The 14,026-nt window shown below is 40.2% G+C and overlaps 1 protein-coding gene across 1 annotated transcript in view; it reads right to left on the bottom strand.

The window, feature by feature from the left end:
• The window catches only part of LOC137914122 (neurexin-2-like), a gene marked incomplete at its 3' end in the record, with an annotated part of 146,204 nt that overhangs the window by 61,061 nt on the left and 71,117 nt on the right, over nucleotides 1–14,026 (bottom strand). Inside the window, exon 4 of the mRNA XM_068757739.1 lies at nucleotides 1,722–1,739. Within this exon, the coding sequence (XP_068613840.1) occupies nucleotides 1,722–1,739 (18 nt within the window). The remainder of the gene's footprint in view (nucleotides 1–1,721; nucleotides 1,740–14,026) is intronic.

The following is a 14,026-nucleotide window of genomic DNA, read 5'->3' as shown; positions in this document are numbered from 1 at the left end:
GTTTGTGGCTGACTTGTTCAAGTAAGTGGCCAGGCTGCTGCAATCAAACCGAACAGTTCATCAATCTGCGGCATTTTAATTATAAAGGTGATGAAATAAATTCATAAATTAGGAAATTTATGAAGTGTTTCATTGTTCACAGCAGGGCCGTTCCTCCATGTCTCCATTAGCGGCAAAAAAAAAAGGAGCGAGTTCCATAATAAATTTCCCAATTGTGAATAAATACAGACTTGAGAGTAGTGAAATATGAGTGATCAAATAAAAAAATTGCTATAAGGCATGCAAACACCTTGAAGATGGTTTATCATACTGCAGAACATTTCAGAGAGGGGCACAGAAGGGATTGTAGAAAGGCAATATGTTGTGAAACTTCAGCCACTAACTCAACAAAGAGCCTGAACGCCTCATTGCCTTGTCCAAATTGTAGATGTGTGGCTGGCAGGTCAATCATGTTGCAGCACATGCTTGAAGAGGCCCCTGTTGGGTCTGAAAAGCCCAGGTTTGGCATTCCAGAAAGTGCGAGGGAAAAAGGGAAAGATAGATGCTAATCATCTGAGCTGAGAAGAACAAAGCTGGGGAGCGAGAGAGACGGCGACCGACAGAGAGATGTACCCAGTTAGATGCCTCTGCCAAGCCCATTTATGGAGCCAGAATAAAACTCAGCTAAAACTAAGAATCAGTGTTTGCAGAGCTCCTGCCTGCCTCTATATCTGAGGAACACCGCTGTCACTACCTGCCTCAAAAGCCCATCAATGAAAGCAAAAAGTGGAAATGGACATGATATATGCGCAAAGTGAACAGGACAAGGCAGTGTATGTAGTGTGCTATGCAACAGTTTACACATAAGAATATGAAGCCTCTCACCACTGCATTGTGTGTCCGCTAATAAAACCGGTTTGACAGAGATGGCTTTGCAAACACTGGTTATTTGCGGCTGCAAAATAGAACTGCTGCAGAGTCATAAATAAACAGCAATACGGTAATTAACAATGCTGAGACACCATCACCTCACCGTTGCTTCAGGAGGAGCATTATCGCTCTGCACAGTAATCTATGTATGAAGCAGCATCTCAGTTAAAGTATGAGCTGTTCTGAAAACATATGGTACGTTTGCAGAATCTATCCTCGTCTGCAAAATCAGACAAAATATACTGACAGAAATACACACGAATTGCATTGAATTTGCAGCATTTATCTCAAAAGTCTAATTACGTCTTGCATTTTCTTTTAGGTCTCATTCAAACATCTGATGAACTGAAATGATCGATGCAGCACTGCAGCAAATACCTGGTAACGACTACATGTAGCCTTGAACACAAATGCGTTTTCACAAACTTCATGACGTCAACAACATTTGATCACCAGCGCAGAATAACGATGCTGTACAGTAAAATGTTATTCAAACAAATTTTAGGCTAGACTTCCCAACTACCAATCCAATCACGGAAACCTTTACAATTTGCATTTACATTGGACAGCAATGCAATTCATGTGATTTGCAAAGTGGCGACTAAGTGTTTGCAATTCCTTCAAGTTATGCATTAGGCAATATCAAATAACTCAAATGCATAGTAACGGAAACTCAGAGGAGGGCAGATAAATAAAGAACAACCACAGCAGCTATTACTGTTCAATACTAGCAGCGTCTCAAAGTTGCTGTTATGTGATTGCAGATGATTGAACACAGAGGAGGCGTTAGGTAAAGGAAGAAGATGACTTACCAGCATGAGATGAGTCACCTATAGGGGAAGAGAAGAGGGAAAGATAAAAGAGAGATCAGCTCAAGACCAAAGCACAATGTCTTTAGAGAAGGGAACAGATACATCAAAATTGTGTGTAAATGAGATAGAAGAAAATATCAATCAGGTATGTTCAGAAGGATAACAAAGTTATAATAGGTCAGTGGAGGGATCCTCAGGCAACAACTAACTTCCCATGAATCGTTTTCCATTTCTGTCTTGTCCTTTGCAGATAACTCTTTTAATTGGAAATTAAAAAAAATAAAAAACCTGCACAACCAACACAAGATAGTAATAATATGCAAACTCAAAAATGGAGAAAAAGAAACTAATATTAATACAATACAGAAACACACAAATATAAACTGTGTTTTTACATCATATATTTGAGGCAACATCAAGCACAACACATTTGCACTTCAGTCTCTTTTGTTCCGACTCAGCACATTGATCAGTGTTAGTGTCGCACCAGGTTAATGAAACCATCCAACACCGTCCCCCATAGATCCAGGAAAGGGGGTTGTTCCACTTGGAATCCATTTTTAATTAAACTTAAAGCAAAAAAAAAAAAAAAATCCAGAAGCTATCATGTTTTTTTAATATAAAATGCATACAGTGTTTAAAATATCGATCCAAGCTGTCAGGTTAAATTTTCCATCATAGCCTCGAGCAGCTGAATCAGTTTGTTGGGTTTTTATATGGTAGCGGTGCTGAGGAAAATAAAAAGTGTCAAAAACTATTTGAGGTGCATTCAGTTCACTTTAAAGTGGACATACTATGAACAAATCCCTTTCCCCAGGTTTCTACACTAATATTTGGTGGTTTCGGGTCATTACCAACCCAAAAACTGCATAATTAAACCATCAGGTCTATCCTGCGTAGTTTACGTAGCCCTGTAATCAAGTATTGAAACATGTCTGAATTTAGTCTCGGTTTCATTTTTCAGAGGCATTTCTGGCACAGAAAAGAGGGGCGCTGTTCTGCGGCATCTGTTTGCTTTTTTGACCAAAGACTGTCACAGTGGAAAAAGGGATGCAAATATGTTTTTGTGTTTCAATGTCCCTCTGTTAACAAGAGTGTATACTGAAGCTCATGTGGAAATTCAATCACCCAGAGTCAGTAGAGGGATTAAATCTTAGACCATTTGGCTGCTGCTCTGTGTTCTCAGACAATGTACATCATTTTGCCAGGCAAGGGTAGAGTGGACCAGGATAGGCCGTCATCTTTACTGGTCAGACGGCTACAATTGGACGTCCACAGTGAAATGAGGCATCTTCATTCCCAGCACACAGAAGAGGAGCATGGATCTCAGCCAGAGCAGATGGAGCGCAGGGCACTTTGCCTCGCATTGGTGTCTTTGTTCCTAAACTACAGGCAATGCACAAGTGCTGAAACTGAGCCTAAACGCCCACAGTGGTCGATGAAGGCAAAGCCCACAGTGGGTGCCAGAGGAAGGAACACAATCAGAAAGAACTCACTCCAGCAGGCCTGTTTTTTTGTGCTAGCATCCTGGATTTGCAGTTGGGTAGCTGCATTTCCCTTCAGCCCAGCTTGCTAAGTGAGGTGAGAGAATGATTGTGGGTGCTGGCTGGGTGAGGAGGCAAAGATAACACACAGAGACATAGTTGATCAAGCACATGCTCCTCTATCATGTTTCTCTGAGTCCACATCGAGCACCCCAGTAGAGAAATGAAGATGTACGGAGCAGCATATATGAGATTCATGAAATATCACATTAGGCCAACTGTGATCCAATATCAAGTAACGACAGCAACAGTTTCTAGACAGAGAGGGACAGTGAGCTGGGTTGACTGTCTTATTGATAGTAAATCAGTTTGTAGAGCTGATAGAGCCCTGGGGTGGAGCTGTAATGTCTCCAGTGGCTCCTGCAGTGCAGTGAATAACCCTAGAAGGATGCTGGAAACAGTTGTCTTTTCAGGAGCTCATAAAGGGAACATACTGAGGTTGTATTTGCTTATGCACTCAGATGCTACCACGTGGAGTTGATTAATCACATCCTTAGCCTTGGTCAGGGTCATTGTAATATTATAGGATCAAATTTTCTCTGTGAATAAAAGATTTAAATGCAGCATATTTCTGTATGACATTTAATTATGTCACGCAGAAGGTCCCTTTATTTTTCTCTCTGGCTTATTGTCTATTATGTGGGAAGTCACTGGCATGTATCACCTGCTATTTGGATATGATTATGTAAATGATTGCGAGTTAAGTCTCTCTCTTCGTATTATTATTAATCATTTATTTAACTTGGAATTCCCATTCAGATTAGAAATCTTTTTCAATGGAAACCTGGATGAGGTGGCAGCTATACAAATCCAGAAGTGTTATAAAACATGGCACATAAATGAAGCATAAAACAGCTAAAGCATTAAATGTTGTTAAGCCTGAGAGGTGGATGATTGGTCAAATAATGATGTGACGTTCTTAGGACTAATCAATTAAATTGACAACTTGGATCCGGCTCGGCATCGTTACAGAGTCCCAATCCAGAGCAGCCCATGTGGACAAGCAACAGAACGAAAACGTTGCCATGACATCCTCAGAGGATCACTTGATTCTCAAGTATGGGACAATACTTGCTGACGAGTTTACTGCAGCTCTTCAGGAGTGTGAGTAATACAATGTTATCTAAATACTATGCATAACACTGGGTTCTAAGAGTGATGATGAAATAACACCCTGCTTGACTAAATGAAAAGATAAATGAAGAAGAATTCCAGAAACTTAGTTCCCATTCTGCTTCTTTATCTCGGCTTGGCTGTTTCCCTTTAACAACCTCTCACCAACTTCTCTCTGCTTTTGTGGAGTTATTTTTCAAGTCTAGAGATATCAATGTGATCACTGAGAGCCTGCACTGCATTCTACAATCATCCGACAGGGGCACAGCTTTTTTTTTTTAATAGGAATAAAAGGCAGGTAAAGGCAAGGAAGGAACTACTGCAGAAGTGTAATTACCTAAAATGATTTATGTCCTTTACACAGGGGTGGGGGGGTGGGGTGGGAGGCTGCCCCCTTTTGCAAGAGGATATTAGCAGGCAACTCAAATGCATCCCATGAAGGGCTGTGCTTACTCCACGAATGATCAGTAGGCATGTAAGATACTCATTGTATGCAGTTCAGAAAATCAGCCCATTTTGACTGGGAAGACTGAAAAACCTGGAAACATCGATTGACACGCATCCTGACAAAGTGGATCAAATCGGAAATGACAATTAAAAGTGAACATTTTTAAAATACTCTGTTAGGATTCCAGTTTCTTCCTGGTGATGATAGCGTGAGCCATCAGCGTTTTATTCCCGGTGGAGAGATTTTCCAGCTATCACTATCAAATCATGTAAAGTCAGCAAGGTGGAGGTAAAACATGAGCCTGTGTCCGCATCAGGAGGAGAAGATAGAGGACGGACGGGCTCCGTCAGGTTGGGACTGAGGGACGGGCCTCCTGCTATTACGACGACTACTCACTGAGAATATGTTCTTATCTAGATGAGACAGTGTGACATTTCTGTACTTTCCAAGCTAAACAGCAGTCACGTTGAAAGGCAAAATGACTTCTTAAACATATGTATTGGTTATGTTGTTCCCTTTTATTAGGGGTTGATTTGGTTTTGTACTGCTGTTTGGAACTCTTTAATTGCCTCCTTTGAAATAAAGTGTGAAATGTGATTCTGACTAAAAGCTAATTTTGTTAAAAAGTGTCAAATACCTCACAAAATCAAAATTGTAAATATCCTGTCAGTTTTTTACCAGCATCGCAGAGCTCTATTGTCGAACTTGGATGCTCTGGCAGGTTCTGTTACTTGGAGGTTAGCAAATATTTAACTACATGTATTAATCTAAAATACTTTAACAACCTGGGAGAGAATGTAAGGCTCATTGTCCTCTGAACAAAGGTGGAGCAGGTTCGAGAGGCGGCTGAAGGAAGGTTGCTGTCGCTCACCAATCAATATGCTCTGTGGTCGGAGTGGACACCACTATAATGCAGAGGTTTGTCTCAGTCTGATCCCTCTATCCTGCTCCAGCTCTTCTGATTGACGAACAAAAAGCTCTACCACATCGCCAGCGAACAGCGCTGAGCTCAAGATTATGGGATGTCAGGTCCATGCATTTATGTGGCAATTACAAGAATCACTCTCTTTTACATCATCTCTCGCTTGTTTGCACAAACTGCAGTCCAAAAGCCTTTGATCATATTCCTGGACAGCAATTCTGAGAAGTCACCTGGAGTTAAATAATGCATGTTGAAAACACAACTTTTATATTTATCGTTAGTCATTTTAAACTTCATACAGAGGATAGGTGAAATTTTACCTTTTTTATTTTCATTGTTTTCCTCAGAAAAACACACCTGTAGTTGTTTATTGTTTATACTCGGGTAGCACTGCATGCAGTAATTCCAAATCAGGACTTCCCAACAGGTAGGACAAAAACATTTATATTTCCAGTAAACAATGCAACACAGCCAACAAGACTCAGCTTTTAAATACATGGTCTGCATTTCAAATGAACCGACAAGCATGAAAACATAACCTTCAAGTATTACGATTAAATATTCACTTTTAACTAATAAAAGTTATACAGGCAAGAAAGCAATCAATATATATATATTTTTTTGCCTCCACAGAAGGCAGGATAAAACACTGTTGCCGGGTAACAGAGACACATCAACTCGTTGAGGGTGACAGCATGAATATTTTTCTGAGGAGATGTGGATTCACAGAGGCTGGAGCAACTCTCCCAGGAAGTAGACTTGATAATTACCAGTACCATCACTGGCTAACTTGTTCAGGTTAGGATTAATAAATGTGCGAAATTTAAAAAAAGTCTGGAGTGGCTGATGATTGAGCCAATCAGAAGGAATTTGCACATCCAGTGTGTGCTGTCGTATGGTGCAGTTATTTCAAATGGAACGTTACACATCGTGCTTTCTGTACATCGCAGTGACCTTCAGGGTGATCGTGTTGATTGCTTCCCTCTATGAAAGAACATGAGAGAGAGAGAGGCGGGGAGGGGGGGGTGGGGGGGTGCAAATGAGACAGAGATAGACAGAGAGAGAGAGAGAGAGATCCCCTTCTTTTTTTCTCCAGACCTCAACACTCGCTCTAATCCTCTCGACTGGATGCCGAGGCTGCATCCTGGTGATTCACCAAATCCCTTCTGCAACCCTGAGCTCATACCTCTTATCTGGTTCAAGTGCTCCTCGACAGAACACATGCAAACATGGCAATGACATACTAAGGTTACATGCTGCAGGTATATGGCAAAATAAAATCTCATCCAAATGTATTTGGCTTGCAGTAAAATAGTTGCTCTTTTATGTATTGTTAATAGATGAAATGTCGAGTTTGAAGCCTGCAAAGCTGACGTTTAGATTCTACCTGTTTTTTTTTCTTCCTAAAATGAGCTCCTTTTGATGTCTTACATCTTATCACTGATTTCCTTACAAAAAACACTGAAGTGAACACAGCTTTGCCATTACTGTCTACACAAGAACAATGTGTAATTTCAGTCTGCCATTTAAACTGCCTGAGTACATCAGTTGAGAGCAAAATGTCGACAATAAACACTGGATGCGTCTTGAAATTGGTTTCTTTCTCAGAAAATGGAGATTATGAACAAGGATAACCAAAATAAAATAAATAAAATAAAAAATGGGCACAGCAGAATATTTTCTGTCATCTTTGTGTCATCCACACTTTGGTATTAAAATGTCAAAATCTCATTTTCTAAAAAGCTGCTTTCTAGTCCAAGAGGATGTTTGTATTATAAAACAAAAAGAAAATGGCATTTGAATGGAGCAGATTTTTAGCCAACAAAAAAAACAAGCAGCTACAATCACACTGTAATTACTGGAGGCAAAGCATTCTGCATAAAACATGCATCAAACTCAAAACACGTTCAGTGTGTCCCTGTTCACTGTGACGTGTCCTGTTGCACGTTAGGAGGCAACAGCTTTGTGACTCACATTTTGAATGGTTATGTTTTTCCCTATCAGTATTTCGTGCATAAATACACTTATCAGTTGCGTAGTTGGATATGGGCCACGTTTTCCCTCCTAATTTGAGACCAGTTAGTGCCAACCGACTTTAAAAGAGCTCACTTGACAATGGTTGGTTGATGTGAAACGGTAAAAAAATAAAATAAAATAACAATACTCAGCAAAGCATGTCTGTGTTCAGTTTCTTTGTCAGGGGTCAGGGAGCACCGCAAACTGCACATCAAGGCCTATTCCTTCATGATTATTGTTCCTGTTCTGGTAAAAGTGTGTTGAACTAATGCTCCAAACCGCTATCCAAGTTAATGATGTGTGGTGAATTTCCCAAGCCCTGCTGCTTGATTAAATTGTTCACTTAACATTGGGATAAATTGATTAATCTACCACTTAATTGGGAGGGTCATCGTGTTTGTGTACTCGATGACTAACGAATGTTGGCGCTTATCTGATTCTCACACTGGCTTTAAAAATATATATATAATCATGTCTTGTAAAATATGCATTCAATTCACTCACCAAAAATCAGTCATTTTAATTATTTTTTCTGGATCAAGTAGTGGACAAACTGATTTGTTGCATCTTCAAAAGCTATGGATCTAGAACCGGAATAATCCGCCATTACTGCAATGTGTTTTTTGTAAATAACTTCTAAACTAAATAATACATTCAAAAAAACTGTCATAGGGCAATTTCTCCATCCCCAGTTAGAGGCTACATTTATTTGTCGTCGCCATGATCTGTTCATGTGACTTGAATTATTTTAATAGAAGAATAGAATAGCACTTTGTCATTTCACACAGTGATGCAATGAAATTAAGTAGGCTCCGCACAAGTACAATAAATAGATCACCTAGGAGGCACCTGAGCAGCTGTACATCCCCTGCTGAGATTTGGACCAGCAGCATCTTTGTTACGCTCTTAGACAAAAGCATCCCCCATTCCTCCCTTGCTCCCCTCCTCATCCCGTCTACCTGCTACGTGAATTGCCATTCCAAACAACGGACTCTAATGTTATTCGAATTGCCTCATTGCCTCCTCCTTTGTGCTCCAGCAAGCACGAAAACAACCCGCTGCCCTGTGAATTCTCAGCATTAGCAAGAGACAACGTGGAGGTGGAGAATCTTGTCCAGCTTAATTCCCTTTAATTCAGGAGACACTGCAACAACTTGTCTTTCCTGCGTGGTTGGTTCATTCAGTAACACAAAATAAAAAAGATTGCCTACATGATGAAAGCAGTGGAATGTAAGACTGTAATGAAACCGGCTAATTAATTGCTAATTATTTGTTTTAAATTAAAACCTGTGGATACTCAGTAACGTGGATCGGGGATGCTGCTGCCTGGATTGCAGCTCACCTTCATGCCGATCGAGCTCAGAAAAAAAGCAGAGAGCCGTTGGCGCCAGTTTCTGTTCTTAACAAGGGAAATGATTCTGGTTCGCCAAGCCTCAGTAATAAGTTAAAAACTTTCACCTCACAAATCATCTGCCCAATTAAGTCCATTTGGAGATAAGATCGGCAGCTTTGATCAGTCCCAACAAAGTCATTTGGAAGACAAGGTCTCTGTGAATCATTTCTAAATCATTTGAATAGAGAATAAAGAAAGTGTGTAGCATCAGTTGGGAAACGGAATGGCCTGCAACATGCAGAGCAATCTCCTTCCAACCTTAGAGAGACTTCAGTGTCCGGGAGTTTCTGACTGCATGGGCATCGGGATGAAGCCGTTGCCATATTAAATATTCAGATGTTTCTTTATTTTTTTATATTTCTGCAGCTCTAAATAACACATATTTTTTTAATGACATGGAGCACTCATGGTTTTATATGATTCCATTTGTTATATTAGAGTTTATGATGACTGATCAAAAGACACACCAAACCATTCATTGGATATTTGTGAGATTATTAATTCATTGTCAAGTCATTTTTTTAAACTGGTCCACCCCGTCTATAAAGATAAAACATATTCACACAGCTGCATTAAAATGTAATGTGGATAATATGTTTTACCCCATTGTGGCAAAATAACAGCATAATTCCCCACATACAGAACTTTGACATTTACTAATGATGTTGTTTAGATGAACTTTCCTTCCTTTCACACATCTCACGATTAAAAAGACAGTGGGGGATTATGGAAGGTAAGAGTGTGAACACCTGCTAATTAGCCATATACGACCGAGACACTCTACAAAGGAGGAGTGTAACATGATTAGGCGTCATTGCATTTCATTGTTGGTACATCAAGAACAATGTTGGGGTGCAGTTTTAGAGAGAAAAGTGTAAAGTTTCCCATGGCAGGGACTTCAAACTAAGGCCCAAATTCTGCTTGTGAATTAATGCAATTGCCCACAGAGGTGTGATTGTGCGTGCACTCATTCAAAAGCATTTCAGATGGCAGGTTTGGTTCGGCTAGCAGATTCCTTGGTTTGGTACACCCTGTGACCAATTACTGTGAAACTAGTATAACGATATGTGCATAATCAAGCACACAAAAAAATGTACAGGTCCCATTTTGCCAGCCGTTTCCATGTATTTTATTATATATTTTTCCATTAGTTTAATGTGTGTTAATGTGCTGTCTGTTAGCTGTTACACAATGTTACATTATGAGTGTCATCCATATTCTTAACTCATCAAAGTACCTGCTGAGATTCAAGCTGCAGTATGTGTGTAAAATCACTTCTTCTGTGTATTTTACGAACTGTGTATGCAACGTTTATGAGCCAGAGACAAATGTGCACCCTGATGAACAATAAATATATATTTTATTCTACTATATAATTCCAGCGAAAGAGAATATAATCATAAAATGTGGACACAGAGGCAGAACTGAAGCGCCGTTTCTTCAAAGACAACTTGACGAAATGTTACAGGACACTGGCTTGACTCAGCAGGCCTCGCCTCAGCTCTCTACCATTTTAAAGCCACACATATCTTAACGCTCTACCAAATCCCTTTATTCAATTATAGCAAGCCTCTAATACGCGTGTCAACATGTTTCATTAGTCCGTTTTCCTCTCGCACCAAAGAGATTAGCTTCTCCCTACAATTCTGTTTTATTTACTAAATGCAGAAATATCATCTTCCTGAGGACCACGTGTTAAAGGGATTATTTCTGTTCATTACATTTCATTCAGCCTTGGCTTTTTTTTTTTTTTTACTTACAGAAAAGGCTATTAAATATGCAGCCTAAAATATACTTATTCAGCTATTAATTTTGCTGCAGTCCACATTTAAATTCTTAGAGAACATTAGTGGGGATGTGATACTGGACTTTTTTTTTTCTTCCAAAGCTTCTTTAAACTCGTTACCTGAAATGCCTTTTTCACAGAGTGTTCATTGGCTTTGTGCAGTTGAACAATGCTAAGACGGTAAGAATAAGATATGAACAAAGACAACCTCTATGAGTGTGCATGTGTCATATAAGGAGATGATTAATTCTAAGACTGTGCAATGCCTTTGATGTTCCCTGTGGAGATTAATAGGAGATCATGGTCGCTCAAGGGTTTCACAGCAGCATCAGTTTTGCTGAACTGAGACACCGATAGATGCCATGTCTAACTGTGGAACTAGATTACGCGTCATGGTACATGCCCTACTCTGCGGATTTGTCCCTCTGACACCACAATTGTGTAGAAACAGCAGCGTAAAACAAGGACTCAATGGTCATTATCATCCTACTCATGTTACTCTCGTCTCCCGGTGGTTTCATATCTCTGTTCCCTCTCCTTTGCTGTCTCTTCATCCATCCCCCATATCCCTGTCTCCATCAGTTTCCCCTTGCTGTCTGATTTTGTCTCTCTGGGGGGACACGGACAACAACAGCCAGAGGGAGACAGACAGAAAGTGAGGGATAAGGACGAACCAAAAAATAAATAAAAAGGCACAAAACAGACACATAGGAGCAAGCAGAGGGTGGGTGGAAAGGAAGAGAGTAGTTTTATTTCTCTCACATCTGAATGCCTTTATAATTTGACAATACCTTCGGTCAGACCGCCCTATGATGATATTGTGCAGTCCTCCCTCTCTGCACTCACGTTTTCCACAGGGAAGACCCTGAGACTTTTAGTTTTCCCTCTCATCCATTTCTGTTCATTCAATGCCTGGTAACCCTTCTTTTTCATTGTTGATGTGAGAAATAAATAAACAATCAAGGTAAGCTCTGAACTGATTTGGTTTGTACACATTATGAGCTCTGCATCCCACGCTTTCCAATATTTGATTCTTCTGACATTGTCCTGCTCTTGAAGTTTCAAATCCAAATTTTCCTTCATAAAATGACATTTTAAAATATGTTTCTCCACTCTGTATGCAGGGTAGTTGCATTGTTGTTTTTTTAAGTTACTTATTCTAGAAATGCATATTCTAAACAGAGCGAGACAAGCGCTTCTTGTTTCTGCAACCAGATTGATATTCACGGCAGACTTGACACCCCGACACGCTTCCATTTCATGTCTTAATCTCAATGCAAGTGGGAATAGAAGCAAGACTACTTCTCCATAAGTCCGTCCTCCATTGTATGTGCTCACCCATCCCTCTTCCCCGATTACATTTTCTCCCTCTCCTTTCCTTGCCCCCCCCCCCCCCCTTCGACCTTAATTACAACATGCACAAACCTTACTTTGATCCAATTTCCAACCTCAGCCATACCACACAACCACAAGATTAATGCCCCAAGGGACAAATTCAATTAAGCTACCTTCTAAACAAGGAATGCAGATGTGAAAAAAAAAAAAACACTATAAAAGATAGTGCAACATGGTTCAGACCAATGAATCTCGGCAGGATAACTCAAAAGGTTTTGGATGGATCCTGATGAAATTATCAGGAAATGGGAATGTTACCAGGAACCGACGGTTATTATTATTATGATTATGTTGATGATCCAGAAGAGATCCTGGATCCCTTTGAAATGTTTGATAACATGGTAGTCAATGGAGCTTCAAAATGTGTTCCTCAATAGCTCGGTTAATTATTGACCAATATTTGTGGAATTCTACACAGTCATGCAGGGCGGGGATCTCTATCTAACCAAGGAATTTTATCCGGATCAGATCCAGATTGGAGTCAGTAAAAAATATAAAATAATAACATTGAAAACTCAATTTACGGATTTAAAAAATCAGTTAATAATACACAAACTCCAATTGACTTTTCATGGTTGGTGTATAAAGATACCATGAACAATGTAGAAACCTTTGGTGAAGATCCGGATCACCATGTGGACAGTGTAAATATAACTGGGGGGATGAGCTGCTCAGCGGAAGTCTGCGCTCTCTGCATGCTTTTCTAGTGATGAAACCACTGTTGTGAAAACTCCCTCTAAGGTGCAGGAGTTTATCCAGAGACCTCAGCATTGTTGAAGATGGCTGAAAAGGTGAAACTAAAAAGTCAAATTTAATGCAGTCTAAGTGGAACGCGAACGCCTATGAAGAGAGACATGTTCTCGCGTGTGACCGTTCCACAGCAAAGTGAGACTTCACTGTTGGTATGATGTGTGTGGCCAGTTTCTCCTGGCGAGGTTGTCGAATGGTTTTGAATACTTTTTTGAAGAAATTAAGAGATGGAAATAAGAAATAGATCTACAATAGATCTACAGACCAACACCTACAGATCCACTCATCTCTATCCAGCCGTGAGGAGAAAGTGGAGCAGATTCATGCTGCGGTAGAGCTCCATCCGTTTTAGCCTGCTGCTGTGTCAGGAGAAATTGCTGCCTGTGCCAGGAGTTCTGTCATCCTGGCCTAATGTCTCTGCAGCTGCCTCGCAGGCTTCAAGCCAGTAAGCCATGTCCAGATGAGAAAAGGTGACAGAAACATTTTAACTCATTATCCTTTGGGAAATAAAACAAGGATAATGTGTATAACTGGGCAAAATTATTCTTGGGGGATAATTCTGTACCACCGGTATACTTTATTTTTTTAAACAGTACAGAACATATATAGTGTTTGCAACACTGTACTAATGAAAGTTATATTTGTTTACTGGGTATGGAGGCATGGGGGCAACCCTGGTGAATAGTTCGCTTCTCCCTCAATCCGTTTCAGTGTGCAGGTCCTTTTGTCAATGGTGGTACAGAATCTGGACCTGTGACTGTCCAACTGTTACCAACTGTTGGCTTTAGCATTTGTACTTCTCGTATACTTGCTCTCAGATCACTAGCTTCATCATGAGCTTTGCCCGCATAATATTAACCACTGGATAGATTGTAAATGCGTTATGTTTTGTGTGCTCCTGTTCAAGGCAGATGGATACCCAGTATGTCTCAGCTTCT

The sequence above is a fragment of the Brachionichthys hirsutus genome, unplaced genomic scaffold, assembly GCF_040956055.1.
Source record: "Brachionichthys hirsutus isolate HB-005 unplaced genomic scaffold, CSIRO-AGI_Bhir_v1 contig_742, whole genome shotgun sequence".
Classification (NCBI taxonomy): Eukaryota; Metazoa; Chordata; class Actinopteri; order Lophiiformes; family Brachionichthyidae; genus Brachionichthys; species Brachionichthys hirsutus.
Note: the sequence above shows the minus strand (reverse complement) of the source record. Positions and strands in the feature narration are given on the sequence as shown.